At 36.6% G+C, this 25,968-nt stretch overlaps 1 protein-coding gene across 4 annotated transcripts in view; it reads left to right on the forward strand.

The window, feature by feature from the left end:
• The first annotated feature begins 475 nt into the window (after positions 1-475).
• The window catches only part of Fam3c (FAM3 metabolism regulating signaling molecule C), a 48,915-nt gene continuing 23,422 nt past the window's right edge, over positions 476-25,968 (forward strand). For 2 of the 4 annotated variants that reach the window (XM_021237596.2, XM_004856452.4), the window contains exons 1-5: positions 476-616; positions 10,896-10,951; positions 15,228-15,332; positions 20,515-20,544; positions 21,329-21,452. In XM_021237596.2, coding sequence (XP_021093255.1) covers positions 10,939-10,951; positions 15,228-15,332; positions 20,515-20,544; positions 21,329-21,452 — 272 coding nt within the window. In that variant the 5' untranslated portion in view covers positions 476-616; positions 10,896-10,938. Of the gene's footprint in view, positions 617-777; positions 930-10,895; positions 10,952-15,227; positions 15,333-20,514; positions 20,545-21,328; positions 21,453-25,968 lie in introns of those variants that run through there. The other 2 variants (XM_087204592.1, XM_021237597.2) reach the window with 2 other exon arrangements.

The raw sequence follows: 25,968 nt of genomic DNA on the forward strand, positions 1-25,968 counted from the left end.
ACAGACAAAAATGACATGCAAAATGCAAGCACTATTTTTCTCCTTAGGTAATACATTAAGGGTTACCAGACTATAACACCAGACCTGAAGGATTTCCACCATCTGCTACCCAATGTTCAAGCAGTCAAAGGACAATGACCTAATCTCCTGGCCTAGGTCGATAGCACCACCCTCCTACTGATGGATCTCTAGGATGAGGCCGATCATTTTAAAATTTCTGCCCTTGAGACTGGGATTGTGTGCGTGCGTGGGAGGGAGAAGGCCGTGATCATTTTCCTTCCCCCAGGGCGTGCTACCCAGCTGCAGGCGGCTGGGCCGGCGCCGCGGCAGCTCCCACGTGGCAGGTCCCAATTGAGCAAGGCTGGGCGGCGGGCTCTCTGGCCTTCCCGCAGTCGGCCTGCGCGGGCGCGTCTCGTTTGGTCCTCCACCGCCAGGGGGCGGGCGCGGCTTCCCGGTGGCGGCAGGGAGGCGTGGGCGGGAATAGACTGGGAGGCTAGCTGGCTTCCTCCTGGCCCCCGCGAGGGTGAGGGGAAGCGGAGGCGCTGGCTGGAGGCGGTGAACTGCAGGACAGACCAGCGGGAGCCCGAAGGCGGGGCGCATCCGTTAAGCTCGGCCGGTGAGACTCTGGGAGGCAGCCGCAGGGCGGCGAGGCGCGGAGGGACGGCAGGGCAGGGAGTCGGCCGCCCGGTTCCCGGGTCTCCGGCCGGGCGCCTCCGTGGCGGCACCGGAACCTGCGCCGCCTGCCCGGTCCAGCCGTCCCTCGCCGAGCATCCCCGGCCCGGCCAGTCTGCGAGGGCGGGCGGCGCCTGAGCTCGGCGCCCGCGGCTCGGGGGCGGGAATGAGAAACCGGCGGGTGGACCTGGTGTTGGGTGTGCGCTCTGTGGAGGGCCGTCTTGACTTGCAAAGTTTCGGTGTCACCTAAGCTGGAGGTACTTTTTCATTTTTACAGACTGTCTCTAGCCCATTGGTCTCCGGACGTCATTGGTGAACGTGGTATTCATTATTTGTTTTGCTGCTGTGCCCACGGCTCTGTACTGTGACGATTTAATGACTTCTAATTGCCGGTTTGAGATTTCTATCTCCATCGCCCTCTGCTATCTAATTGAAAACAACCTTTGTTTCTTCTTAATCAGATATGTATGGATACAATGAAACTAAACAATGTTAAATTGCTCATTATATGCCAGACACTGTTTGCCAAGTGCTTTCACCTGTACATTTATTTACTTCTCTCAACTCAGTGAATAAGTGCTTTTATATGATTTCTTGATTTTACAGATGAGAATACGAGTACCTAGAGAAGTTAAGTAAAGGTTGATGCCGGAAACACATCCCCCAGTCCTCCTGGACCTGTGAACACCTCGGAGGACTAGTGCTATTCTGTTAGATTTTCCAAGATTTTGAAAGCATTACTGTTATTCATAATACAGTGCCTAACCGAGTACAGAGAGATCTCCATTTAACTTACTAAAAATTAGAAAATTGCCGAATGCCATTCAGCAAGCAATAAAGGGTTCTCTAGACTAATGGTTGACTCAGAAACCAGCATAGGTGCTCCTGTTACATAGACCAAAATCACACAGATGGTTACAATATCATATTTTGTTTATTCATTCATGCCTAATGGATCTTGGTGATTTTTGTGTGTGTGCTAGAGAGAAAGTTATATGGATATCTCTAAGCAGTGAGTCATTTCCTATTTTCATAATAACCTTTTATTTAAAAAGTTTGTTAAGGTTTATTGTGGTATCAGGTGTTCTGCCTAATGATGCCACTCATTACTTGCAGTTAGTGATCATTGAATGAGTTTTGAAGGACATTGGTCAACAAGTGAAATTTTAATTGTCTCACTTGATATATTTTTGGAAAATTTTATGATTGAAGCTTTTTTCATATTCTTTGCAAATGGCTGCTTTTCTTTTTTTTTTTTTTTTTTGGTAGTGGTAGAAATAGTGTGTTACTACTTTTTTATTCAGGCTCCTCAGGCAGATGGAACCGCTCTGTTATCCATTTCTTTGAGTGAAGGTGGATTGATAGAATTGTGTCTACTTTGGTGTATTTCAGTTCCACAGACCACTTAAAGTCAGGAGAGTGGAGTGAATTCTTAAACACAGAATAGGAAGCTGTAACTTCTCATTTGGTATAAAGTAACGTAGTTATTGGAGATGAAGATAGCAGTTAGACTCGGTGAAAATTTTTGCCTTTCTCTGATCTTTCCTGCTTTTAGCAGCTTGAGGTGGATACCTCATTACCCTATTTATAATAATCTTTATAGGTAAAATGTGTGTAGATATTTTCATCATTCTTTGACATCTGTTTGTCCTTCCATCTCCCCCTAGATTGAGTAGTATAGGATTAGGTAGTTTAGGTTATACCCTAAACAGCTGTAGAATTCTTGAAAGAGCAAGCAAAACTCATTTTGTAGGATTCTGTCTTGTTTTCTCATTTTGGAATGTTCTCTGAGTTCCAGAAGTTTAATTACATTTCTTAAACTGGATTATAGCTTTTTTTTATTATTATAGCTTTTTAACCAAAATTCTGCTTTGGTAGAAGAACTACAAAATGTTTTTTGAGTAATTTAAAATTAAGTAGCCTGTTTCAACCATTGGAAAGAGGAATTGTTTCCCAGTTCTCACCACATTTTCTCCAGATTTATTCATTGCCCTCTCCCCCTCTTCACCTCCACAGGAGACCTGGCCTGAAGACTTGCTAATTTCCATTCCTTGTTCAGAAAAAAAATGAAAATTCTTGTCATTTTTGACCTAGGTCTGCCTCACTCCCAGCTCCCAGTCTTTTCTGTGTGTTTGCATTGGTGTACTGCAGATCTGAAATTCTCAGATCTGAGCTTGAATGAGAGTCACCTGGGGAGCTTGTTATACGTTCCAGAGTTTTAATCCTCAGTCCTAGGGATTCCGATTCTCCAGGTCTTCAGTTGGGTCAGGAATTTGCATTTGAAAAAGCACAATCATAATTCTGACCCATGATGTGGGTAATACTGTAGTTAGGGATTTGTAGAACTTGATATGGTCTTTCATTGAATCTGTTCTCATAGTTTGTAAGGTATACACCATTTTACATACTAAGAAAAAAAAATGTGGTTATAAGCCTTACCCCGAGTTTAGACATGTTAGGAAAGCAGTGCACCTCTTAAAGCCAATAACATATGGTTTTAGGTGTCGTGGAACTCAGGAGCCCTTCTTATGAGACATAGGATATGAAATAAAAGAATTATAACAGCTTTATTCAGAAATCTTACCATGTGAAATGTCTAAAAAAGTTTATATAAGATGTCCTTGCCATTGGTTTATATTGGTGACAGTTTTAAAGTGCAACTGAGGTGTATCTTGAGAGATATTGCACTTCAGTTTGGCCCCATTGAGTTTTCATTCTATTCATTTCCAGTCATTTCTGCATTCCTGGCTCATTTCTGAAGTCTTACAATCCACTGAAATATTTACTTAATGTCACTTTAACAGCAGGTGCAGCGTGTTGGTTTGATTTTGGTCGTCTTCTGTCATTTATTTTTGGTTAGACAGTCCTTAGCCATCATCATTGCCAGTGAGCTGATTATGCACCTGTCCGCCAGCCACATACCGGCCTGTCACAAGTAGTTTTAGGATGTGGTATACAACAATTCTGCGTCAGAGTAGACCAGAACTCTGACTGCCAACTCAGAAGGAAAGGCTATGGTATTCTATAGGGTACTGAAAGAATATCCATAGGGTAGGATAGGTCTTTCCCATTAAAGAGACTTCAGTGAAAAGCTGAACCATCTGCTGTAGTGCATCCTTCAGCAATGGAGAAAGTTGTTAGGTCTGGGAAGGAGGAGCAGAACACAAGTCCATTTCACTTTCAATCCCTTGACATGTGTTTGGGAAACACGGTTAAATGCTTGTTGATCAACTGGAATGTTTCCCAAATCAGATATCTTGCATTTCTGATGAGGAATGAGTATCTCTAGATTTCTTTAGCTGATTTACATGGACTAGAGGAGTATTATGAAATTCCTGACTTTGAGGTGACATCTGTTGGAATTCTGCTCTCAGAATGTAGCATGTGTGGTTTGTCAGGCTTGGCTACTTGACTCTCCACTGTCTTTGGAACAAAGTTGGTCTACGCTTGGCACTTTTAAATGACTGAGCTAACCTGTTTTTAGTGTTCTGGTACTATTAAATACTTTCTCAAGTGAATAATTTGATTTTAAAACACCGCATTCTATTAGATATACAATATGTTTAACATAATGATAGCAGCTCAGATAGCATATTGAGTTTTTAAATGTTAATAATCTTCCATATGTACACAATCTTCTCACCCTTCTCCATTTTGTTATTTTAAAAGTTTGTTCAGTCTGGCAAAGATATAAGTATGATTTGCCTTTGGATAGACAGGATTTTTGGTAGTAGTCTTTTATCTACTATAGAAATAACTTGTATTATATTACTAAAGGAAAAGTTTTGAAAAGCTAAATATTTGAAATTCTAAAAGTTGGTCAAACATGTTAGATGCACAGTTATCCTACGCTTTTTAAAGCCCATCACATGCAAACACTTACTAAAGGAAACAACAGTGTTAGCTTCTTCACACTAAAATCATCTTATAATTAATGAAGTTTTAATTTTGTGATTAATTTTATCCATTTATTTCTATCTCCTGGGATTGATTTGAAAGCATTAGTGTCTAGATTTATTCCTGCCTGCCTTATTGATGGACAGTTTCATCTACAGAAAGAATTTTTTTTTGAAAGTGATCCAACGTATTGTTTCCTCTAGAAAACATGCTGCTTTCTGTGGTGAGTGGTCCATTAGGAAAATGTCTGGTAGAGCAGAATTTAGAATTGTTTGATCAATCCAACCTCTGTAGTATTATTTTTAAGAGTAGCAGTAGAAACTGTATGGATTTATATCCTACAAATAACCCAGCAGAAAATGTTGGACTATTAGGGCATGGTCACAAAGTTTTTAATTTTAAATTTTTTAAGTAGAACTTTTTTTTATTCTTGTCTCACACCTTGGAATCTGTAGACCTATGTGGCACCCAAACCAAGATTGATTTTCACGTTGTTAAGTGGGCTGGAAAATAAAAAGTAGAAAATGATGATAATATATGAAAATTTTATAAAATTTAAATTTCAGTGCCTGTAAATACAGCTTTATTAGAAAATGGTGGCTCATTCATGTTCACATTTTTGATGGTTGCTTTTCAGCCACAAGTGTAAAGTGGACAGTTGTAATGGAGACTATATGGCCCCCTTACAGAAATTTCCCAATACTCATCCTGTTAATCACAGAAATACAATTATTTATTGTATGTATTCTTAATGTCATACTTTTGTTTGTAAATGGGACAAAATACTTATTATAATGACTGTCAGAGTTGTATCCTTTTCCTTTCAGTATTATCTCATTTTCCTCTCTATTTTAAATACCATCACAAAACCTAATATTTTACTTTCTGCTCTTAAGATCTTTATTAGTCTGGGTTCTCCAGAGAAACAGCCAAGAGGCAATATATAGTCTAGATAATATGTTGACATGTGAGTGAATATCTGTCTATAGATATATAGATTATGTAGACATTGACATATACCTCCATAGATATATAGATAACAGATATATATTTTTATAAATATGGAGATTATATGTAAGCATATAGGTAGTATAGCTATAGATTATATCCATGGACTATATAGATAACAGACATTCCTTATGATAAACTACATATTCTTATAGATATGTAGTTTATTATAAGAAATTGTGTCACACAGTTATGGAGGCTGAGAAGTCTAGGATCTGCAGTTGGCAAGCTGGCAATGCAGCAGAGCCAATAGTATGTTCCAGTCCATACCTGAATACATTCTCCCAGCTTAAAGACAGGCCGAGGAGGGAATTCTCCTTCTGTCAGAGAAAAGTTTTTTCCTCTTCTCTCATGCCACTATCAGCACAAAAGACCTCAAAACTCGTGGGGATTTCTCCTCATTAGAAAACTGCCATCAGTTCCACAGACACTAGCTAGGTGTCTTCTAATCCATTTTGGCTCTGTTACTTTACGTGGAGGTAGTGGCAGGTACTGCAGGTGGAAGGTTCAGTTTCCAAGACCACCCCTTCCACCTTAGCCCCAGGTGGTTGTTTTTGGACCAGAGATTGAACTCAGGACCTTTCAATTGCGAGGTAGGCAGTGGCACCACTATGCCAAATCCCTGGCCCCCAGGTGGTTTTTACCTGTGCTTCTGATGAACTGGCTATGAACTAGTGTTCCCACAACCTCCTCCTGAGTTTCAGTTAATTTGCTTCAGTGGCTCACAGAACTCATAGCACTTAGATTGACCACTTTATTATAAAGGTTATTACAAAGGATGCAGATGCAAAGGTGCCCAGGGTGAAGTGTGTCAGAAGCAACACAGTTTCCATGGCGTCTGTGGAGCTTCCCTGTTCAGTATTCTGGAAGTTCTGCAGACTCTGCCTTTTAGGAGTTTCATGGAGACTTGGTGACATAGGCATGCCTGAAGCATGGGCAACAATGTTAAAATGTGATGGGACAAAAAGAGGAATTAATGGAGTAGTCTGAAGGGGAATCCAGAGATCTCCTTGGCTTGTCTGTGCTGCAGTTCTTCCTTCATGGTTGGGGGCAGGACTCCTCTAGAATGAGGAGGGTCCTATGACCTGTTGCAGACAGGGGTTGGTCAGAGAATTTCTTTATGTCCAGCTCCAAAACAAAAGTGGGTGAAGGTTAGGGCTTCTATGATTTGTTACGAGAAAGACAAATTTAAGGTTTTATGGCCTGCTTTGGTAGGGGAAGTTATGGGCCAGGAACTGTAGGTGAAAAAGATATATATATAGTATATATGTCATATATGTGCTGATGTGCTGTATATATGTATATATACACTGAGCTGAATCCCCAGCCCTAGTGCTTAAATACAGAGTCTGCCAAAAAAATGTATACACACTTCAGCAGTTTGCCAAACTAATAAATGTCTGGAAGCTAATGGCCACCACTCTGAACACCTTTTGTAATTGTAAAAGGCAAAAGTAACTTGTATTAATCTCATGGTGTCTTAATAAATTTAGTATTGAAACACTTATGCAAGTATTTTTCTTTTCCTGTTGTATACATTTTTTGGTGGACTTTATATGGTAACCAGCAGGCCAGTCAATTAAACATATAAAATTAATAATCACAGGGCCAAAATATACTTTACATCCACCCGTTTGCACTTTGACCTATTTTTAATAGTTGTCTGGAAAAGCCACTCATCTATGTGAATATTAGAATCATCAGAACCTGGTTGGTTTAGTTAAAATTGTCACTGCACTGTTAAAGTTGGATTGAATTGAATGATAGTTTCTCTGTATTTGTGGCACATAACTTACAATATTTTCTTCTGGCTTAAGTGGTTGCTGTTTTTATTATTTTTTAATTAAGTTTATTGGTACGTTTTAGGTATACAACCTGATGACATTCATCATTGGTAATTTGTACCTTTACATGATATATCTTGGTTCTTATTTTTTTCCTCATTCCCCTGCCCTCCCTTCAACCCTTCTACCCCTCCCTATTTACAAAGACTTTGTTTCCGTTTTTTTCCTTTTCTCATATTTATTCCTTTCCCTTCTTTCCTTTCCCCTACCCCTCCTATTTCCCCTTCCCCTTTGGACCTTTTCTTACTATTTCAAATTATCTATTGTACATTTTGATCCTCAAATTTACACTTTCAGTTTCTCACACCAGAGAAACTATTCGGTATTTACACATGTGTGTCCTATTTATTTCACTTAAGAGTATGGCCTAAGTGGTTTCTGTTTGTGAGTATTAACTGTATCAATGAGTGCATCTGTTTGCTTTATTTTCTTCATTTTCATCATTTCTCTCGAGATAGGAAGGTTCTAACACAAAAGCTTAGTCATTTTAACAAGCTGTCACGTCTCTGGAGTGGCTGGTTTGCAGCGTGTAACAGCAATTCCCAGAACAATTTGCAAAAGCCTTGTTGACTGGCATGGCATTTTGTTAACAGGTCTCGTGTATTAGGGTATTCAGTGAGCATCTGGAGTGAAAAGAAAGTGGATTTGTTTTTGAGCTTCCTTACCCTTTATATAGGACCTTAGACAAATCCCTTGAACTCATCTCTAATGCCCTATAATACCCACTACGGCCGGAGGCCTGATGGGAGGATTACCAAAAATAAGAATATGTGAATTGCACCATGTATACTTTATTTCCTAGTTTATATTAGCTGGAAGACATCTTCTGCCTGGTAGTTATTTTCATGGCTTATTTTGTTGGTATAGAATGGTATTCTTGTAATTCACCTGATTTAGAAGCCATTTCTCAGGGAAAGAGTATCACTCGAGATGTGCTTTCCTTTGCTGCTGTTGATGACGTTAATGGAGTCTAAGACAATACCTTTTTATTCATACAGTACCCTGATTTTTACTTGAATAACAACCCTTCACTCAATTGGACCAAACTAGTATTTGAACTAAAAATTTTTTTTTAAATTATAAAACATTCAAAGAAGTGCAATATGTCGATCTGAGCTCCTAGTTTGGGCCCTCTTCCTCAGGCTAGGTCACATAGTGTTCATCCAGCACAGGGACATCACGAGTCCCTTTTTGCTGTCTGCTTTCAGATCATTATGCACCTTACATTGAACAACCTGGTTTATTTGTCCGAATCACTGAAACTTCTTGTTTTGGCCTATGTTTCTACTTTTAGAGTACCTGTATTCCATAAATGCATGGTTTGAAGGGTATTTCTTCAAATTTATTTGTTTTTAATCTGCCCTAACAATAGCCTCCAACCACTAAAATTCTGGTTTTGCTAACTGGCTGTAATTTTTGTATCTCTGCCTTTAAATGAGGTAAGACCTTTTTAAACCCTTTCACTTGTTTACTCTAGATTAGAGGTCTTTTCAGTCTTTTACTGTTCTGTTCCTTTTCTGTGGACCCATTCTCTTCTTATTTCATTGTTGGCAGTTTGGTCTAAAGTTTTCATTACATTTTTGCCTTTTCTTCACTAAGGTTATTATAAAGATTTTCTTTGTCTTTAAATGCCTTGCTAGGAGCATAAAGTCAGGAGTGATTTGGAATTAGCATATTATAAACATGCTCTATGATTTGCTCTCAAATATATTTAACCATCCCACACACAGCCACACATCTCAAACCACTTCAGCACCATCAGCTTATAGACACAGGTCAGCCAATGATTTGGGCTAAAATTTGCTCTGGTAGAGGACACTGTGATCGATACTCCTTCTTCTTTGCTGTTTTACATGTTTGCATCATTAATTAAAGATGTGAGAACATTAAGCTAATTAATTGAAGATGTGTTATGGTTGAAACTTAATTTGATGAAATTAGAGATCTTACTAAATGTTAATTTGCTAAGAAATTTTAAATGGGAAACAATTGTATTCACCAGTCAGCTGTAAGGTAGTTGCTTACATTGCAGTCTTGGCATTGGTGAGTTTAGAAACAGGCTTGTTGGAAGTAAAAACAGGTGGCAGGTATATGAGGCAGTGCTAGTAGCTATACAGATGCGGCAGCCTCAGTAGGTAATAGAAACTGAAATAGAACAGCAGGTGTCTGATGCCCAGCAGCTTATAAAAGACATTTTCCTAGACCATGCTCAGATGAGTGAAATTATTTTGAAATATTAACTGGGAGGAAAGACATGTGAGTTGTGAAGGCAAAGTTTAATTTCACTGGAAGCCAAAGAGGATTTATAACCTATTGGAATTTCCATTTGAAAAGCCAAGGGCTTTTTTCTACTTTCGAGTGATGGCTGGTAGATACCTCAGTATCTCTTGTTAACGTTTAGTATTTTCCTAGCCTTTGGCTAAGTAGTATTAAAAGATATATAATGTTGACTTTTCCTATTACATGGAAGGTGTTCAAATAACTAACAAAGGAAGGAAATCAATAGCGAACAACTCAGGTAAATGTTGAGCACCCCCCTTCAGGGTAGATTGTGCAGAGGAAAGGAGTCAGCACTGAAATAATTGATAAGAAGACTGGATGTCTCACTTCTTTTCAGAGTCCTAAGGGGTGTATCATTGTTTTTACTTAAAACTTCCTGTGAATTACTAGATTAGACATCAGCATTGAAATGCAAGTATCAAAATACAGTATCTTTATTGTGAATTTAACCTTTACAGTAGGTTGATGTGTCTGTGGAAGCTGTCCAGCTAAATTTGGACCTGGCTTTATTATCAAATTTTTCCATTTTATTTTTTTAACTTCACCTCTGTTATTTTGTAGGAGAGAAACATGCATAGACATGCAAGTTTTTTTGTAGCATCTGTTTCTTGTGGTAAATAATACTGAAAAAGAATTTCTTCATTTGATGTATTATTCTGTCAATAATGATGATTGCTGGAATATTTGAAATTGTAATTTTGTATTTCTGTATGCATTATTTTCCAAATATAAACTGAAAAAAACCTGAAGAGAACTCATTGCTATGAATGCTTATAGCAGTGATACCTGGATTCTGTCACATCAGAAATGAAGTAGCATCGTGTACTGGTGTGAGCTGACTGTCCTAAACTCTTGCCCCATTTCTACAATAATTTTTTCCATTACTACATGAACAGCTTAATCTCAACCTTTTCTGCAAATTGGAAGTTTGGAACTCATCAGAAGTTCCTTGAAGATGCATTGTCACTGAGAGTAGTAAGATACTGCCTTCTGGCCACATGCTCAGTGGCAGGTTTTCTCATTTGTTCATTCTGTGAGGGAGCTGAGGAAACAGCCATGTAAGACACAGACCCTCAGAGATGTCATGAGATTTGCTTAATTACTACTTTAATGTATACATTCCAAATCAGACTCAATCAAAGGAAGAATATTCAATCTAGAATTAATGGTGTTTGCTTTTTCTTTTGATTTTAGGAGCTTTATTTAATGAAAAGTGCCATAGACTGAAAAACCAAACATGAGGGTAGCAGGTAAGCTGTTTAATCCAGGGAATATAATTTTGACTTTTGGGGAAACTTATTTGTTTATAATGTCTAAAGGAGAGGAAAATGGTGTTTATATTGAGTACAGAGCTAGAATAAATTATAGTTAAGCTTAAATATCACAGGAGAAACTCAAATGGTAAAGAGCAAACTAAGAGAGAGAGCAGAAAGTAGGGAGATAGCTCTTTCTCGGTTGAGAAGGGGATCAAGAGATGGAGGGGGGAAGGGGATGAGGAAGGAATGAAGAGTTGCGGTGTGCATGTATCCACTCCATACAAGGCATGTAATCATGTACTGCAAACATGGACTAGCAAAAAATAAGTCACTCGTTAGTCTTAATTTTTTTAAATCACATACTGGATGTTGAATAAGAATTTTGTAAAGTTTTAGTGACATTTGAAATTGCAGTAAATATTCTAAGTTCTGTTTTTAATGTTTATTTCTTATACGTTAAGCTTGTTTGCTTAGTATTATACAGAAAATGCCAATATGAAGAATGGTTTTGATAGCATAGGGAAGCTGATTTTTGTTTTTGCAAAGGTATCACCTCTTGAGAAAAATGAATTCTAAAGTTTAAAAGTTTAGATCTCTTCCATGTAAAATTACAACTGATGTATACACAGGATTTAATGAAATGTATTTTTGCTCAATATTTGTTCAAGTTCAGTCTGTGAAGTTAGGTTAAGGACTTTATTCCTGAAGCAGCATATTTTAAAAAATGAAAAAATCACTAGATGTTCATAATATTAAGGTAGTTATCAATAAGACATTACAAAAAGACTGATCTATAAATACATGGATAACCTCTTCCTACCTGTAAGAGATTGTTTCCCCCACACTTCCTCCAGTAAAGGCCTAAAGAAATGCTTGTTTTACAAAGGAATTTCTACTGAATATGTGCCCAAGATGGAAGGCAACTTATAATTTCTCAAAATCAAGATAATTGGTCTTTTAATTTTCATCTCAATGGAAAGCTAAATATTTTTAAAAGCAGTATTTCTTTAAAATGCCTGTTAAGGGAAGTGAACAAACAAATCTTCATACTTTGGTCATAATTGTATAGAGTCAGGCGCAGTTGATCAAACATCATGATTATTAAATGTAATTGAAGGTTGTTACTAATGCTTTTGTGAAAATTTTAAAAACTGGATCTCTTTGCCCTGAAGTTACAAAACATCTTTTTAAAAGTAATTGTACGATTGTTGAAGAAAAGTCTCCTCAGAAACCACAAGCTTGTTTGTGGTTTAAAAACACATGCATTGTGTTTTTTGAATGATCTTTGAATATAGCAGGACTATTTAGGATTTTATATCTCTGTAGATGATTTAAAGTACATTATTTAAGCATGATATCTTGAAAAGCAAGTTTCTATTTGGCCCATAATTCTGTGTTCTAGTTTAAATTAACTTTATCATCTAGTCTATTTCTCAGATTCTGACAATGAATGCCCAGGCTAATTGATGAGTAATTATTCATTAAATGCTTATTTTATATTTTCACTGTTCCTAGTATAGATCTTGAGGGAACTGCCTTAGTGAATAAATAGGGAAGATTAGTTGTTAGTTTATTGATTTTAACAAATTATTCTCTTCTGTTTAAAAAAATATCTGGTTGCTTTGAAATATCCATATAGCTGTTACTCTTACAGCTAATGTTTATGCTGTTCGGTTTGTGAAAAATAGGAATACCTGCCTTCCATGGCTAAAAGGAAAAAGGAATTTCATGAATGGTTCAGAATGGGAATTGTGTGGTGTGGTTACAGTGTCTTCCAACTCCAGAATTGAATATTTATTCTGAATCAGGCCAGCTCTGCAGAAGATCTTCCAGAGCAAGTTCCAAAGACAATGCTAGTTTCTTTACCTTTAGCTTTTCTTTTTCTTAGAGCTGTTGTTTCTTCCTGGTTCCTCTGATGGTCCAGTAATAAGTGAATAGGTCTTGATGTAAGTGCTTCCACTTACTAGTTCCAGGAAGGTGATACAAAATTTTAGCCTCATTTTCTGTATTTGTAAAATGAAAGTGATATCTGAAAAGCTGTGTAAAATGAGGTTGTCACACTATAAAACATTTAGCTTTATAGTGGGCACTCGGTAAATGGTATATATACTGCCTTTTTCATTTTTTTATTGCTGGGACACGGTGCCTGACACCTACAACTTAAAGGAGGAGAGGTTTGGTTTGGTTCACGTTTTCAGCCCATGGTCAGCTGGCTCCAAGACAGAAGTGGCATGGTGGAAGTGTCCCATGTAAGAAAGCTGCTCACTTCATAGTGGCTGGGAAGCAAAAATAGAAGGGAGGAGTCAGGGAGGGAGATACACCCTTCCAGGTCTTGTCCTGAGTCATCTACCTCCAGCCCCACCTTGAACAGCACTTTCAGCTGCGGAACTCATTAGTGAACAATTCCGCTGATGGCCATAGCACCCCCACGATCCAGTCAGCTTTCAAAAACCCTGAGCACATGAGAGTTTGGGGGAGATTGCAGATCTCAACCATAACATGTACTATATTAAAAAGTATATTTATGTATTTTTGTAACTTTTTAATTTAGACTCACGTGTAGTTTGTATAAGATTTAGGGTAGAACTTTCTTTTATAGATCTGATTTTAATATCTCCTTGTTCAACAGTAAGTTTCACATTTCTGCTTTATGGACAGACAAGGAAAGGTTGTCTTTGGTTACACATGCTCATAATTGCTAGAAAATAAGATGGTCATACTATCATGCAGTATATCCTCTTCAAGCTGCGGTCTTAAGAAAAATATTCCACTTGTTATTGTTTATCTCTTTATCAAAGAGTTGTTGATGATATTAATGTGCCATGGACCACTTGGCTACATACTGGTGGAAAGAGTTCAAAGCTTAATGAATTTTGCACTTTTAAACACTAAAAATGTAGGCAGCTTGTAGTTGCTCTTAAGACATAAGGTAGAAAATGGGAGAGGCTGGGATAGATTAGTGGTTATACTTCCTTGTTGCCACATGCTATAATGATAGAATTTTTTTTTAAGGCTTTAACTTTTAGAGCAGTTTTGGGTTCACAGCAAAATTGAAAGTACAGAAATTTATCATTTACCATCTATTCCCTACCCGCCCCATACATAGCCATTAATAGAGTGTTTCTAAATAGCAGTGAGTAGGCTTTGAGAAGCTACTGCTTCTCTGCATCCTCAGCCTTACAGAGAGAGCATCATCAGCTCATTCCCTTCCCTCCCCTGCAAGGATGCAGTCAATTGTTTTCAGGTTTGTGAAATTAAAATGAGCATATTTGTTTTTTGTTCTTCCTTAATTGAGCTTGCTATTTTTTCTGGAGAATGAGATAATTTGGTTTTAGAATGGAGTCTTGTACAAACCTCTTAGCTTTGTTAGGATTCCTGCATTTTGGTCCTTGTGCTGCCACTAATTTATCTGTAATCCTTGGTGATCACCTCACTTTTAGGCCTTTTTTTTTCTTTAAGAAAGTGAGATGACTGCTGGTCTTTTTACGTCTTACTTTTTATTTTCCCCCTTTTTGCAGTGCCACTGAGCTACATCCCCAGCCCTTTACCTTTTACACCAACACAAATTAAGGAAAGGGGAAGGGAAGTTTTATAAACATGTATTAATATTGTTCCTGAATAAGCTAATGGCCTATCTCTGAGATCATAAGCTTGGGAGGAAGATATTTTCTGCTGATGTTTTTCTATTTATCTTCCACTTTGTCCTTTACTAGATAGCAATAATGTCAGTGATAACTATTTGTAAGGCACTCAGACATGAGTGAAGATACATAGGTATAAAAGATGAGGCATCTGCCCTCATGGAGCTCACCATATAACCGTGTTATAAAATATAGATGCCAAATTATGTCCTCCAGGAGTGGAATGCCTGTCTTAACCTAAGTATTAAGTAGGGAGACTTTGTTGTTTGCCAAGCCATGAGCGATATAGCTGTAGGAGAAATGTTGGTAAACCTGTTACATTTCACTTGAGAACTTGTTGCTTAGTGGATATCTTGGCCTTAATATCTCCAGAAAGTCCAGTGTTTTATAGCATCTCTCTATAGCATTGCCCTTTATATTTGGAAAGAACTAGGAATTGTATCATCAAACAAACTCAGTTAGCCATGACATTTTTATGTAGTCAGCTAGCAACTGATGACAGATGAGGGTTTTTTGCATGTAAAAGTACACAATGATTTAAGTAGTCTTAAAGAAACTTAATTAAAATGCATAACAAAAATTCTGTGGGCTCGTAGACTCATGCTGAATTTTTTCTGCTTTTTATCTAGGAGCTGCAAAGTTGGTGGTAGCTGTGGCAGTATTTTTACTGACATTTTATGTTATTTCTCAAGTATTTGAAATAAAAATGGATGCAAGTTTAGGAAATCTATTTGGTAAGTTTCACTTTTTTCTTTTTTTAAACATTATTTTTAATGTAATTGTCTGAATTTTTATCAACTCTCAACATTGAATCACTGCTGTTTAGCCTGTCTAGAAAAAGAATGATACCAGTAAATGTGATTTGTTAGAATATTCTAAAATATGTAAGAAGTCTTAGAATTTAGTATAAAGTAATGAATCTTCTCTTCAACACTTTAAACATATTTAAAAAGACTGTTTTATACCTAGTAAGAGGTATAAATCATAGTTTCTAAATGCACAGTCTAGAAGATATAGCACCCCTGAGTTTAAATTTTGGCCGCTGGAAAACTTGGACCCAAATACAGCCCTCAGTTACCAAGTGATTACGAGTCACAATAATGTATTTTAAATATTGATCATTGAAATTCATCTGACTTTTCTGTCCTTTTTTGTGTGGCTTTTTTTTGGTATCCATTCATTTAATGTTTCTATATTGTAAATGTACCATTATAAGGTAGTTTTTAACAAAATCCATGTTAATGAAATGGAATCAATTTAATGCTCTTTTAGAGAGTTGTATATCTAAGTACCTAATGTGTATTTCTAGCCTATAAGTATATCATTATGAGAATAAAGAATAGAACTTAATGTTTATCTATTAAAGAAATACTTATATTTAAACCTCTATATAAAATTGAGTCTCTTCTAGAGAGATTGTAGGCCTTCATTATTTGAATTTAGAGAAGTTACTGTTACTTTTCATAGATCTTATATTGAGTAAACTTTGGCTGCAGTGTTGTTTAAGGCATTAAAAATTAAGCATGCAAAGTGAAATTATAAAACCTACAAACAGTATTTTGGCTTAATAGGCAGAATTGAATGAAAAAATTTTGAAATCTCTGAATTAGTGAGCTTTGCTTTGTATGAATTAATGCTTGGGAGGGATTCTTTTGTGTGTCTTCCCATCAACTGGAGGGCAGTAATGTCTTAGTGCTTTACCCCATATTAACACTGGATTAGGTAGATAGAAATGCTGATTGAGTCTAAATGATGATTGAGGATTCAGATTTTTATGTGATAAAGAAGCGTATTTCCAGAGTGGAAAAATGAGGGATAGTCAGCTGAGAACAAATGCTGAGTATTTTAATTAGGAGAATTGTCTGTCCTGATTTTCATTTTAATTTTTCCTAATGTTAAGTACTTGCAAGGTTTTACAGTGTGCATTTTAGCTATTGAATTTAGGCACTCTTAGAGTAGATGCATGTTTTGATGTCATAAATGAAGTAGTACATTATATCTATAAAACCGTAGTATATTCCAGTCTGTTAGGTTGGTGAAAATTTAATTGGTGGGGTTTTACTTCAGACTATTTTCAAAATGAATTATGTGTTATCTTCTGTGATTTGTTTAGCATCTAGCTTAATTTATCAAAGGGAAGGTTAGCCCAGTTTGGGATGATTCCTCTGATCAGTATTCCAGGTGTCCATAAGATTAACTAGTTCCTCTAGTGGCGAGTTTTCTATTTTTCCCATTTAGTGATATGACAGCGCATTTGATATTTGATTGTTTCTGTAAATCATTATGACTCAGGTTTATTACGTAGTACAAATTTATGCAAACTAGTTGAAATTACAAGGTAGATGGTGATTTTTTTTTTTAAACAATATTTTGGTCTGGGTTCAGTGTAGAACATGTGCTTAGCATGTGTGAGACACTGGCTTCAATCCCCAGCACCAAAAAACAAACAGAAAATACAAATCTACAAAGCAAAAACCCAAGTTTTTATTTCCTAAAATATTTTTGAGAATTGTAAAATTATATGCATTTCTAAGAAATGCTTAGACTTAGGCATGGTGATGCCTGTGTGTAAGGCCAGCACTCAGGAGGCTGAGCGAGGGGATTGTGATTGTGCAGCCAGCTTGGGCTATGTCACAAGTTCAAGGCTAGCCTGGACTACATAGCAAACCCTGTCTCAAAAAAACAAACAAACAAAAAGTACTCAGAGATCCTGCATACCCTTTACTCAGTTTCTCCTATTAGTAAAGTCCTGGAAACTATAATATAGTGTCCCAGTCAGGATGTGAACATGGCTACAATTCACCAGGCTTATTTATGATTGTAATTTAATGTAGTGTTAGTTTTCAGCATGTACACTTAGCTAGTAAATGTATAGAACTCAGTCCAAATTATTTTTGCATGTTGTTGTAGTGAATATTTAATGTTTTATGGAGTTTATTTTTATCCTGTGGAATTTAAATCCTTGGTAAGTAGTATATACGTAAATTTCCTGACTCATTATTAATAACTAAAGTACAAAATAGTTCTGATTCATTAGCCTTATTGAAAGATACGCACTGGTACTACTAAATCAGAAAGATTTTTTATTGCTCCTTAAGGTGAGAAGTTGTACATATCAAAAGAAATTAAGGACTAATGTTATTGGAGTTTGAAGAATAAACACTACAGAAGAGGAGGTGGTTTGGTGCCTGTGTGTTATGCCTGGTCTCTTCTCTTAGATGACATCCTTTATGATGGAAAGTAATTTACCTGTTTGGTTCCAGCGGCTAACATTCTCAGAATGGTAGGCCTAGTAGAAGACTTTTAGTTTTGATGAGTATAGGGCAACAGTGAAGTTTCGTCTGTAACGAAGTCCTTTGAGAGTTTACCATCGAGCATCTTGCCCCGCTCTTGCACTTACACAAAATAAATGGAAGTGATGTTGTTTACTTGAAAGTCTTGTGATTAACAGACTTTGACTTTTTTCCTTTGACTGTTTTCACACCTCAAATTTTATAAGCAAGCTGGCATGACTAGTTTTTTTTATTTTTTCCAGTCTTGGGGATTGAACTCAGGACTTTGCACTTATCAGGCAGGCGTGGCACCACTGAGCTACATTCCCAGCTTTCGTGACCATTTTAGAAACTCCTCTCTGATTTTCCATCTGTCTCTTTTTCATTAGCCACTCCGGGTTGTGAAGATTCTTGGCTTCTGATCATTATTTGATAATTGAAGGCCTCATCCATTTCCTAATTTTCCAGGTTATATTTTGATCCTAGTTCCTCTTTACAGCCAGCCTCTATGCTATTCCACTTGTATCTTCTTCTAAAGAGTTCTTAAGATTAGCAAGTCCTGCAGAATTCATCATATATCCCCACCCTTGTATCCTTATTCTTACAAAAATCTTCAGCACAAAAGATATGAATGTTTTTTTCAGTGGCCTTGTGAAGCAATACCCAGATGCTTTTAAAGTCAGATCCTGACCAGTATCCTGATTCCTCCCCTCCAGCACCCCTGCCTCTGGTCCATTCTCAAGTCCTGTCAATGTTGTTTCCTTGGTTCCCGAGTCTACTTTTTTCAAACCCACAGTCAGTACTTTCATATTTTCTTCCCCTCAAACTATCCTTTTTTATCTGGATTACTTCTGCAGTGTCCTTGACAGCTCACCTTCTCTACTCTTGAACCCCCTGCAGTCAAAGTGTTTGTTCTAAAGGCTTCTTGTCCTGCTTCCTACTCCTGGCAGGACTGGCAGTTTTTTGTGTGTGTGATCAGAAGACCTCAGACATTCCCATTTTCAGAGGTGGTTCAGTATGAGTTTGAGTGCTACATGAGAGGTGGCTTTAGAATCTAGCTCTGCAGTTACTATGACCTAAAGCAGGTTAAGTCAGTAAACTATTGTAGCCTCAATTTTTTTATCTTTAAAGAAAAAAATTACAGTCAAATCAGTAGCACATAGAAAAGTGCTTGACAGAGACCCATCATATGTGAATGAACTGTATAATCTTAACCCTGTTCTGATCCATGTTTTCCCAGTATCTCACTACCATAGGTGAGGTAGACCAGAGTTCCTGTTCTCAGCACTGCTGCTTCCTAGAAGTTGTAACACCTGAGCCGGGTAATGCCTGTATTCAGGACCTAGTGAAGTTAAGAATTCCCGGTCCTTACGGTCCTAGGCTTTAGTTTTCTCATTTACAAAAGTAAGATCATTGGATTAGATCTCTGTAATTATGTTTCCTATTTTATAATGTAATCAAGGAAAACGACATAATTAAGAACATTGAAAGAATGAACCCCTGTAATATAATCCCAACAACTAAATTTACTAACTTTTCATTTTTTTATTGTTTTCTTCAAGTCTCTGTTCTTATGCAAAAATATTTTCAGTATTTAAATTTAGGGTATGGATAAACTTTGTTTTTTACTTTATTCCATACATTAAAGTTTTCTCAGTTATTATACTACCTTTATGATTTATTAAAGTCATAAAGTGCATAATAGTCTAGTGACTCCCCTGTTGGGTGAATGAGGCTTCACTTGGTCATTTTCCTTCTTTTGAACATTTAGATACTATCTTTCAGCTTTAACTTTCTATTTTGCAGTTTGAATATTAGACTAACAGGAAATTCACAATTATCAAAAATAGTACAGAAGTGAAAACTAAGTGGCTACTTATAGTCAGACAGCTGGCTAACATTTATCACACTGCATACTTATTAGTCACATCAGGAAATGGGTGTCGGCAATACTTTAACATGCTAAGATATATTTCCCAGGCTGGGATCAAATGTTGGTGCTGAGAGAGGTAATTGTGATAGACGACCAGGTTGAGATCTGCTACATTCATGTTAAGGTTTGACCTTGTGGCTTCCTTGAACCTGGTGAATTATAAAACTCTTAGTGATGACCTTTTTAAAAAATATTATTACACCTAGTACATTTCTATGTTGGAGAAATTAAAGTTCCCTATTCCTTACCATCCCCTTCTTTTCCATTCCCTGATTTTCTAACCTAACCAACAAGATAGATTTATATATATTCTCTGGAACTATCCATATGTACCCAATATCATACAACAGCTATAACTTTTAATACTGTAATTAATTAGCAGGTATATAGTAATAGTCATTTACAGATAAGTTTGTAGAGCAACTTTCAGATTGGGATTTAAATTTGTAATAACTAAAACAACAAAATATATAGATAAAAATTTTCTACAGTAGTAAAGTACTACTCTCCATGATTCCTCCATATCATAGCTTATAATGAATTGTATAAAGTTAATTTATCTGAAGTGGTACTCATATTTTACTTATTATGTACTGAGTATTCAAACACCTGTTTTTATAAGCCTTTTAGAAGCTCTAAATGTGTTTTAAAAATGGATGCTTGCCAATAGGCTTATTCTAACAAAAGTAACTTTCTTTTTTTCCCCCTTAGCAAGGTCAGCATTGGACACAGCTACACGTTGTAAGTAATTCATGTTAATATTTTACAAATGTATATTCTTTATTTTAGCCGTGTGAGAGTTTATACTTAAATTACTGCCGATAGTTCAGTGTGAGTAGAAACTGACTTTGAAATTGTGTCTTAAAGTTATATGTATGCAGGCTGGAGATGTAGCTCAGTGGTAGAGCATTACTATAGTTTGCCTGATGCCCTGGGTTGAATCTTCAGAATCACCAGATAAACAAAAGTGTAGGTAAAGTTATATGGCTGCTATTTGGACAGTTTAATATCATTGGTATTTATTCATGATGAATATTTTCTTCCATTAGTGCTTTTAGACCCAGTATTATAAGTCCAAAAGATGATAGAGGAGTAAAAGGAGAATTTCTAGTTGAAGGTGGCTACTGGGACATTAGGCTTTTTATTTATCTTTGAGGTAACTGGATTTTATGGATCTGTAGACTGGAAATGCAAAGTAACAATTTGAAACCTCCTGTAGCCTAGAATTTAAAGATAAATTCAAGCATAAGTAGATATCTATGTTAATTAAGAGTGTATAATATATACTTGATTCATTTATACCAGTTGTTAGCTTTTGACCCAGCAGGGTCTAGTTTTGTTACTGTGTTTTCTGGTTGTTGAAACCTTGAAACCCTTATAGGGAAAAAATTCTAGTATATATTCTAAAATATGTATACCTTGATGTTTTACATATTGCCTTTGTAGTTTGAAATGCAAAACAGATTGTAGAGTCTATTAACTTGTTGCCTAACAACAACAACAAAATCCTATTTATTCCCTAAAGCTACGAAGCCTCCCAGATATAAATGTGGGATCTCAAAAGCTTGCCCTGAGAAACATTTTGCTTTTAAAATGGCAAGTGGAGCAGCCAATGTGGTGGGACCCAAAATCTGTCTGGAAGACAGTGTGTAAGTATCTGTTGATTTGGCACTGTAAGTTGTGCTATTAATTAAATTACAGCTAGTGGAACCTGATGGCTCAGGGAATCATCTGAAAATGGACTGGTCATGCTTTTACTAAAGGAAAATGATTTCAATTATCACAATAATTTTTCCCATGAATTTAAAGTTTGTTAAAATTATTGTTTTGTATTAGCAAGTGACTAAGAATGCAGAATTTATCAGCTTTGTGTACAGTGAGGGTTTCTTCTAAGTGAATTCTCTAGATTTGCATTGTCTTGTTTGGCTGGCATCAGACACATGTGGCTATTTAATTTTGTGTGTTAGGCAGGAAGTTAGTTCATTTAAATTAAAATTGAAAGCTCAGTGCCCAGTCACTGCACATTTCACGTGTTCAGTAGCCACGTGTGGCTCCTGTCCACCTGTTTGAACAACCCAGTTAGTCTGTTAATACTTGGCTGTTGCTTATAGAAATGTGAAATAATCCAATAATGGCCACAGGTCTGTTGCAGCACAAACTCCTTGCTCCTAAACTGGTTTCCCTTGTTGAGATGCTGCACAAAGTATGGTTTGTAGGCTTTTTGGAATCCTGTCTCTATGTCAGCTGCCACCTATGGTTTAAATCACTGCTTCTGAGATTGCAAACCCCAATTTCAGTTGCTTGCTTTTATGCCTGGAAAGCTAGATACATGAGCACATTTAAATTTGATATGGAATAATGAATGAGCCATTTAATTTTGTAGAATGAAGATTAAAATGATATTAAAGATGTTAAAGGAGACTTACCTATAATAGGCAGTTTCTCCCAGACTTTTTTGTATCTCCTTTTTAATATAGAAGCTCTTACATTTTTATCCTGGCCCCTTTTGCAGTGAGTTAGCTATGGAAGGTTGTTTTTCCTCATGAGAAACTTTTCTTGAAAAATTAAGAGCTTGAGCTAGATGATCATCAAGACCTCTGCTTACTTCCTTTTGAGTTTTTCCCTCATGCTACTTGTGATCCATTAACAAGCTGTCTTTGGTATCTCATTATACTAGTGTTGTGTTACCAATATGCAATAAGGCACTTGGGTTTTAGAAGTTTGTAGATGTTTTAAAAATATTCCTGTTCTCCCTGTTTACTTCAGTTGGCTAGAGACTCCAAGCTTGGTTCTAAATGCAGTAATAGGAACAAAGCTCTTAGCTTGCAAATTTTCCTTAGATGCCTACTCTCCCTCTTGAAGCTTAATACAAAGAAGAGGTCAATTTATTATTTTTTTTACTAACAGATTTTCTCTTCAGGGATTATATATGTAAAAAAGAAAAGTATCTAGGTGATAAGCCTGGTAAAACAATATTGGGCCTGAAGCCAGAGAATTTGATTCTGGCATGTCACATAGAATTTATACTGTATCTGTTTCTTTAAAATCATAAAACTGAATCTGGCCACTAATCCATCCACATTTTAAGAAACATCCTGCCATTCCCATGAGAAATTAAATAATGGATGAAATTTTATAGCTAGGCTTCAGGTCATGTAGCTAGTCTAAATAGCAGGTCTGAATAATTGGCCAGAGAACCCCAGTAGAGACACCACAGGGACCCAGTCATAGTCCAGTGCTTTTTGCAGTATATTGTATTTCTGATCTTTTTTTTTCCTAATCTTTAAAAGGTTTTTTTAAGTTTAAAGAATCTGAGTTTTTGGAGCATTATTGATTCAGTTATTTATTGAACATAGTCCTCACAGTATAGTAACGATCAGAGACGCTTAAAAAGTAAATGCAAATAAGTGATTGTAAATTGACACCAGCTGTATAGGCATCTAGGTGTGATACATACTGGTGGGAGTGAGTGAGCTGAGGCTTCTTGACTTAGAGTGCAGGTCACAGATTAGATTCTGACACAGTAATGTGTAGTCAGAGGACAGGGGGATAAGAAGGAAGATAGCCAGATGAAGAATGGACAGAAGGACAGGTGGGTCAGAGGACTTTAAGATGGGAAAGCTCTGGAGAAGTGAATAGGGCCAGGCCGCAGAGGGACTTGTAGGCAATGCAGGTGAAGAATTGAAATTTTTTTCTAACTATGTTAGGAAGTTGTTGAAGGTTTTCATACTCTGGCATGTTATGATTTCATTTATGTTGAAAAAAATGATCTGTCTGCTAAGTAAAATGATTATGGAATAGAGAAAATATTGAGAAGACTGTGGACAGTTACTGCTGGCTCTTTGATACGCCTCCCTGTTGGGAACAGACTAGTAGAAATTTTTATATTTTCTTGCACCTGCTCTGAATATATGCAAGTTACTTTGGAGACTATTAATCTAGATCAGTGTGTCTCCATAGAGGTGATTTTACTTCCCAGGGGACATTTGTCATTTGTCACAGCTGTGGAGGTGCTGCTCTCCGAGTCCGTGATGCTGTGCAGCAGTGTCTGCTGTACACGTGAGCCCCTCCACAAGAGCGATCAAGCCCATAATGTCATCATCTGCCGAGTGCAAGAAGCTGATAGAGACAAAAAGTGCTAATTAAGATTAGGGGGTAGTGGTGATGTTACAAATAAGTGAAGTTTGTATGAAATTGATATTACTAAGATTTCACCTTTTATTATTCTAATCCTTGGTACAAACATATACAGGAGGTTACCTCAAATATTTTTTTAAACAAAGAATCAGATGTTATTTTTATTGGTAAGGACCAAGAGTTAAAGTCGAGACATTATACTTACAAAATCATTTAAAATGTAACCAGGTAAACATGTAAAAACCATTCTAAACTCATGATAAGTCAAATTTAAAAAAGAAAAGAAGAGGAAGAAAGGAAAAAGAAAAAAACTGACTGAATGTGTTTGGCTTGTGAGCTGTAGTTGGCCAAGCCTGGCCTTAATATTTTAAGACATAATAACTGTATAGTGTGATCAAAAAGTACGGTAAATACAAACTTTTTTTTTTTTTTTTTTTTTTTTTTTTAAATTTAGCAAAAAGCCTACTGCTTTTCAGACTCCTTCAGAATACTCCCTCTTACTTGGAATACACTTATTCCATCATTCTTAGTACTTTGTAAAGTAGACCTAGAAGTCATCTTTCTTGGATGACTTTAACTGCACTGTAGGAGTTGCCTAGATGTCCTAAATCGATTCAAAACGTTTACCTTTTGTGGTCATTTTGACTTTGGAGAGGAACCAGAAATCACAGTGCAAGATCTGGGGAATAAGGTGGATGAAGACACACCATATGGTATTTAGGAGCCTGTCTTTAGATCCTGTGGCACTCAACAAGCACCATTCTCGTTTTTGGCTTTTTGTATCATACCTTGTAAAGGTACAAAAGAAGACTTCCAGAACAGCTTAAGAAAGTGATAAGAATGATGGGATAAGTGTGTTCAAATCAAGGGCGGGGAATATTAGGATTAATGGCAATATATCCTTTACTGTAATTTTAAAAATTTAAACATTCATTATGTATTTTGATTGTACCTCATAAAAATTGTATTAGAAGATGCAAACATATGTAACTATTTCCTTTAAGTTTTTGTCTGGAGATGTAGGGTGGAAGTGGGGACCTTTCATATTCATAAATGGGTTGTTTTGATATTTTTGGTTACAGGTTTTCCTGTGAATTCATTTTTAAAAGTTGATAAGCTGCTGCCCTCTTGTGGGAATTCTCTGTCATTGAGCTTTTTTACCTTCATTTCTTCACTGTGTAATGGATTTTATGTTTATTAAACACAATAGCACACTTAGAGATGGATTTTAGTTTCTAACTCAACAATTTGATTATAGCTATTGATGCTTAATATAAATGGGGGAGTTTACTTACCTAATATATTTTTGAATTACATTAATGTGTTTGAAATCTCCTTTTCTGGTGCAGCAGACCCAACACTTGTAATACAGCCTGACTTTTCTTTTCTTTTTTTGGTACCAGGGATTGAACTCGGTACCTTGAGCTTGCAAAGCAGGTGGCGGAACCACTGAGCCAAATCCCTGGCCCTAGCCTGACATTTCTTATGTGTGTGCTCAAGACTAGGTCTTTTGTTTAAGCAGCTTTGAGATGTGACTCATGTACCATACACTTTACTCCTGTAAAATATACAATCCATGTGTTTTAGTATTATTCATAGGTTTGTGCAACCTGTTCTACAATCAAGTTTAAAACATTTTTATTCCTTGAGAGAAACGTTTTATTTATTTATTTATTTTTATTTTTTTTATTAAATTCTTTTATTGGTACATTGTAGGTATACAACACAATTACATTTCTCATTGGGAATTGTACCTTTACATAATACATCTGGTTCATATTTTTTCCTCATTCCTAGCCCTCGCTTCACGCCTTCCAACCTTCCCTATTTACAAAGACTTTATTTTCATTTTTTCCATTTCTCGTCATTTTTTCCTTTCCCTTCTTTCCTTTCCCCTGCCCCTCCCACTACCCCTACCCTTTTGGACCTTTTCTTCCTATTTTACATTATCAATTATTCATTCTAATCATTGGTACATTTTAGGTATACAATATAATGACATTCATCATTGGAAATTTGCACCTTTAC

This window comes from Heterocephalus glaber, unplaced genomic scaffold, assembly GCF_053883595.1.
Source record: "Heterocephalus glaber isolate CG9 unplaced genomic scaffold, H.glaber_assembly_v1.0 deba00000546, whole genome shotgun sequence".
Lineage (NCBI taxonomy): Eukaryota > Metazoa > Chordata > Mammalia > Rodentia > Bathyergidae > Heterocephalus > Heterocephalus glaber.